The sequence below is a fragment of the Vitis riparia genome, chromosome 19, assembly GCF_004353265.1.
Source record: "Vitis riparia cultivar Riparia Gloire de Montpellier isolate 1030 chromosome 19, EGFV_Vit.rip_1.0, whole genome shotgun sequence".
Lineage (NCBI taxonomy): Eukaryota > Viridiplantae > Streptophyta > Magnoliopsida > Vitales > Vitaceae > Vitis > Vitis riparia.
The window spans coordinates 15,212,675-15,218,870 of record NC_048449.1 but is presented as its reverse complement, the minus strand read 5'-3'; the positions used below and the strand labels follow the sequence as shown (position 1 = coordinate 15,218,870).

At 31.7% G+C, this 6,196-nt stretch overlaps 1 protein-coding gene across 1 annotated transcript; it reads right to left on the bottom strand.

Annotated features, from left to right (window-relative positions):
• Positions 1-398: 398 nt before the first annotated feature.
• On the bottom strand, positions 399-4,652 carry LOC117908868 (cytochrome P450 CYP72A219-like). The gene is made up of 5 exons (XM_034822667.1): positions 4,368-4,652; positions 3,077-3,294; positions 2,486-2,730; positions 1,533-1,920; positions 399-928 (listed from the first exon to the last, which is right to left on the bottom strand). Exons 1-5 carry the CDS (start codon positions 4,636-4,638, stop codon positions 503-505), a joined length of 1,548 nt encoding a protein of 515 aa, XP_034678558.1. The 5' UTR covers positions 4,639-4,652; the 3' UTR covers positions 399-502.
• Between the last annotated feature and the right edge of the window lie 1,544 nt (positions 4,653-6,196).

Here is a 6,196-nt window from a genome sequence, read left to right as displayed (position 1 = left end):
AATAGGGGGTGGACCGGGCCCCTGACATTTATAATTTGTCATGACATGGATTTGAATCAAGTGTAAGCAGATAACTTCTTAGTGGCAGTAACTCCAAAATTGTATTACCTTGTGACCCAATTTAGTACGAACTTCTTTACAAATACCTATAAAATTCCGTAAGAGTACTCTACCATTCAATTGTAATACCTTGGAGAATATTTCTTTTATTATTGGAATGGTAGTTTCTTTGAAGATATCACAACATGCATAGTAACCCAGCACAACTAATTTTAAAGCATGTCCATTCTCCAAATAGATCTCCTTGTAAAATGATCATTTATATGTAGAACATAATAAACAAAGCATTTCATCAATATCAAAAATCAAAAAGAGAATTTTATTAATATATTGACTTTATAGAGCACATATTTCAAGTGAAAGGGAGTGTGGGCATTTTAAATTCAACATTATCTAGGTTTAAAGCTCTTGCTAACTGTTACTGATAACAAGAACTCTGATGCTAAAGTCCATGTAAAATCAGGTGTGCACCATGTTGGGGTTGCATGGTTAGAAGACTAATAGGTGCATGAGCATAGGATGGGGAAAGGTCAAATGAGAAACGTTGTAAGATCATTGCCAAAGCCATTTTCGCTTCCATCATTGCAAAATTTTGTCCAACGCATATCCGAGGACCATAACCAAATGGAAAAAATGAAACTTGGGTCTTTGCGGCCTTAGAAACTCCTTCTGAAAATCTTCCTGGGTTGAATTCCTTTGCATCCTCTCCCCAAATTTCATGATTGTGGTGAATTAGGAGGATTGGCAAAGCGATCAGCACTCCATCTGGTAAATACAATCCTCCCACTTGGCTGTCGGCAAAAACAGTTCGTATGAGCATGGATGCTGGTGGATATAACCTAAGGACCTCATGAAAAATCATTGTAACCTGCAATATAGAAAATATTTTTATCATGAGAATTCATTATTGAAATACACTAAATCACTAATAAGCATGCATCAAACTATGAAGGAATTTTTCGAATATTGTCATGAAAGAGATTGTTTGACTTTTTTCATGACAGATACTTTCATGTACATAGGACCATACAGTAACTGGTCAGTACAAACTAAGAACCCCTTGAATATATATTGTAGCCTTGAGTTTAAATTTCAAGAAAACACATTTGGCAAGAGCAAATATCAAGATTATCTTCGGTCTTGTAAATGATTGATACTAAGTATTTGCATAAAGTTTTCACCACACTTATAACAACCTAACAAGCAAATAAAAAATTCACGCAAAGAAAAGAATAGTCTGTCCCCTCTTCTTCATTAAAGTCAAGTGGCCACTGCTGATGCGTTGTGCATGTACATAAGGAAAGAAAAATTCCATTGGGCTACCAAGTATCTGCATATAGCTTTCAATTAAAGCAAAAAGGATACAGAAACAAAACATATTTTGTCTTAAGATTGAAAAAAAGAAAAGAGTAATATATTATTTTCAAGAAGAGATAGTTACTATATTGAATATATATTGGATTGATACTCACAATTTTGAGGTGATTTAAGCCATCGCCATCTGGTTTTTTATTACCAAAAACTTGTAAAACCTCTTCCCTTGCGCGAGCTTGCCAGTTTGAATGCTTGCTTAATAGAACCATTGTCCACAGAAGTAAAACTGAGGTAGTCTCTTGGCCGGCAAAGTAGAATAGCTTACACTCCTCAATGACATCTTTGATGCTCATTCCAACATTCTTCCTCTCATCATTTTCTTGCATTTCTCTGTAGTTGGATTCCATTAGCAGACCTAATAAATCATGATTAGCAGTTTTGCCAACTTTCATTGCCTTCTCTCTTTTCTCAATGATACCCTTCAACAATGCATTGACTTCATTTCTAATTTGCCTCATTCTCCTGTTTATCTTTGTTGGAAAAAACCTGCTTGGAAGTAATCCAAGTAAATGAAGATCAATAAAATACAGGAAGCAACTAATGCAATTTCATCCATGACGTTGTACTTGTTCAATTTCTCGGAATATCCATGGTGTTCCAAAGATGAGACTATCCAGACATTAATTGTCCATTTGGTCTACATATATTTTATAGTAGTATTTCACCATTCATCTTGCTAAGATGTTCTGCCAATAAAAGAAAAGGGGATACTTGAAGTTGATTTTTGTTTTCAAGACAGCTACATTCTTTAATTTGAACAAAATGAAATTTCTTAAAATAGAAAGCCAAACATTGGAAAACTTCCATTTTAGAAGATAAACAAATATTAGTTGAGAGCCATATTAACAAAATAAATGAAACATTTTATAGTTCTTAAATGTTATAACAGTTGTTAATTTTATTCTTGCTTTTGTCCCATGCTGGATCAAATCCCTGTTCTTCTTCTTCATTATTATTATTGTTGTTGGTGGTGGTGATACTGTGAAAGATATAGCATATGGGTATTAGTACTGAGGTTCAGATTAATTCCTTGAAATATTTTTTTGCCTACCTCCATCCTGGAACATAAACTGACTGAGTAACCTGGGCTACAAGATGTACTTGCTCTTTCTGGAGTTGGAATATCCTTCTTCCTTCCTCATAGCTACTACCAAATGCTGTTCTTGAAATAACATCTCCCGTCATAATTTGAAGATAGGGCCAAATGTCCAATTCACATGAGCCGTCCATGGAGAGCTTCTTCTCCCATTTATTGACCATATCACTACAACTCAATTGGAATGCCGATACCATGTGCTATACAAATTCAAACACAATTAATAAATTTAGAAAAAATTTATCATGCATAAGAAAAAAGATTACAAGAGGCAGTAAAATTGTGAATATGTCTACTAAATTATGGAACATTCGGAAATTTATTTTCTTTCCTATAAGAAGAGGGCTATGCAGAGAAACCAGGCAACAAGTTGGGGTCTGGCTGCATAACCAAATAAATATTGCCTCAAAAAGTTAACCATATCCATCCTTTAATGTATTTATAAAAGGAAGTATCGTTTGTATTTATGTAAATTTCTAAAAACATAAAGAAAGAATGGGAATTAGGGTCACGTTTTTGGTTGGAAAATTAGCATCATAAAATTACCTTCAACTTTTCTAGATGGAAAGCTGGGTTTATGATCTTTCTACGTTTAGTCCATTGTTCACCTTCCAATGCAACAACACCAGTAGCCAGCAGCTTGCTGAGAGGGTGCGGCGGTGGTTTTGGAAAGACATTGTGCTTTAAGAGAACATCCCTTATCAGCTCAGGCTCCATAATGTTTACCACTGGTTTTGGGCCCAACCATGTAAAACTGTTTTTACCTGCATTTTTAATGCCCATTGTTGGATAATTGTTAGAAAGGATCTAAAGAACCTGGGTAGTCAAGCAGGCAAATGCAAGGCTCTCTAATTGAAGAAGCTCAAATATCTAAAGAAAATTATAATGATTTGATTAATTATCAAAAGTCAAAAGTTCATGCAAAATTTGAAAAGATGAGAAACAATTAGCATAAAATTCAGAAGCTATTCACAATTCCCAACTATTAAACAACTTACAAAGTAAATAAAGCTCTTTATCAAAGTTGACATCCATATATACCTACATATAGCTTATAAAAAAATTGAATTGCACAATTAAAAAGAATAAAATAATCCTAAATTTGTAAATCTAGCCCCTTTCATATTTCAACTAAAAAATTAGTTATTTTTTTATATATAAGCATCTCTTAATATTTTTATAATTTTTTTGGTAAATTTAAAAGAAAAAAAAAAAAGAATGTTATTTTTATAAGAAAAACAACAAGTATATTTAAAAAAGTGAGTTTTCAACTATGTAAAAATAATTATAAAATATATATTTTTTTATATTGGTCAAAGATAGTACCTAAAATGATAAAAGATAGTACTTATAGCGTTAAAAGGTAGTAAATTTGATTTAAAAAAAAGTACATGAAATGTTAATTATTTTTAAATAATGTTTGAAATTTGTATTTTATAAACTTTAATTCTTATTTTGTAATTTTTTTAGGAGTGTATAAAAACAGGTTTTTCCCAAGTATATTTTTATAAAAAAATGAGTCATTTTTTAGATTGAAAAGAAAAATAGTAAGTATTTATATATATATAAAACGAGTCTTTTTTAAATGAGGACATTTTTATAAATTTGGGATTACTTGATTATTTTTAATCAAATAAACCTTAAAAGTTACACTCCTAAGTAGAAAAAGGAAATTTGAAGTACCATTGAAATTCCATTGGGCTATAACTTCTTAGAGAAGAAAAAGAAAGGACAGGAAAAACAACTAATAAAAAAAAAAGACCAGAAAACCAACATCCATTGGGGAAAATTCCACAAATATTTTAGTGCAATGATAAAGAGAAGTTAATTTTCATACCATATTTCTGGATGGAATGATTAAAAAATGGTAGAACTCGCTTCACAATATCATCAGAGAAGCTGATGGGTCCGGAATTTGCTTCGTTATTCATCCTCGACATCTCTCTAAAATCCCCATGCAACAACCTGTAGGAATTTCCAGTCAGACCTTGCTTCCTAAGGCATCTCTCTAGCTTCTTTGGTCTCAACCACACCCAATTCAATAACCTCCATGCAAATATTAGGAGAGTAATAAAAGCAAAGGAAACTGCAACTGAGCTAAGCTTCATTTCCAGGAGCGATCTGTGAATTGCTTCACAGTTGAGAAAATCAATTTAGATTAATAGCGCTATCACTTCTTATCCTATCGGATTCATTGGCCAGGAATTAAAGTATATAAGACACTATTCATTCCTCAAGATAAGAACAAGTGTGATCGTTTTAAAGTCTTCAATCGTTTTAAAGTCCCTATCGATGTTAGCTTTTCAATTTCTCAGTGATTTATAATATTTCACACTACTCACTTTTTATCATTTTAAAATCTTCAATCGTTCCTATCAATTAATGTAATTAGCTTTTCAACTTCTCAATAGTTCATAATATTCCAAACTTTTTCAAAGTATCACCATCTTTGCTAACGTCATTGCTTATTAGCAATTGTGCCACAAAGGCTATTTTGAACCACAAACTGGAAAAAAAAAATCAGAAATAAAAATATAAAACAAAACCAAAATATAGATCAATAAACCTAGCCCGTGACCTTAAAATCATGTTTTTTGAGTTTTGACAAGAATTGAGAAAATACTTTTTTTTTTATATATTTTTAAAAGATACTTAGCCTTATATACAAAAATAGAAATAATCTTATATACAATAAAAAGTAATAAATCGGATTCTACCAAGAAAGATCTCCATCCTCTATATTGTTTAGGAAAAGTCAAATATCTCCCTATCTCAATTTAGGCGGAAAGTCAAATATCTTTATATCTCCAATATCCCTCCTCAAGGTGGCATGTGAAACACAAACTAGGAAAATAAAATCAGAAATAAAAATAAAAAAATAAAACGAAAACATAAATCAATAAGCCTAGCTCGTCATGTTAAAATCATGTTTTTTCACCCCTGACAAAGAAAAAAGGTACAAGAAAAATCTTTTTGATAGCTACACTTCTTACTTTTTACCACCAACAAATGAATAATGGCAATGACAAATAATATATACCACATGTTTTTATTCGTCATTCTTGTGGTTCTCTTATGCCACATGAGGCCATTAACACGGGTATATAGGTCTTCACAAAATTTTTAGTCCAAAAATTAATTATTTTTAATTTTTTTAACTTCTTTGAAAAAAGAAATAAATTATTACGAAAGGCACATAGATAATTTTTTTAATCCAAAAGTTAATTATTTTTCATTTTTTAACTTTCCCATTTGTTATAAGGGCAAGAATAAATAAGCCAATGTGAAAGACAAATATTTTTTTACGTGAAAAGTCATCCACACAGTATTCTCGAGACCATTTAGATATAAACATTATGTGGTTAGAGACCTCTAATCACAAATCAACTATTTGAAAGGACAATAGATAGATTTACTTGATCGATGCTATCCCTAAGTCTTACTCCCCAACACGTCCATTGAACTTCACATCCATGGTGAAACACCATGTGTACTCCTAATGTATTTTACTTTTGTGCCTTATGGAATCTCTTTTCTAACCTAACAAATGAGAAGATAAAATGTTTTCAAGAGTTTGGGATACAAGAAGGCTAATCAGGTCTTCTCAAAAAGTGCATCTAGACCCTCCATAGTCTTTATAGCACATGTTGTAGATCATACTTGGTG

Coding starts and splice junctions, on each gene's coding strand:
- LOC117908868 (XM_034822667.1), bottom strand. CDS start 4,638: ATGAAGCTTAGCTCAGTTGCAGTTTCCTTTGCTTTTATTACTCTCCTA. Junction 2,731..3,076: donor TCCATCTAGAAAAGTTGAAG/GTAATTTTATGA, acceptor GAATTTGTATAG/CACATGGTATCGGCATTCCA. Junction 1,921..2,485: donor GTTTATGTTCCAGGATGGAG/GTAGGCAAAAAA, acceptor ACTTCCAAGCAG/GTTTTTTCCAACAAAGATAA.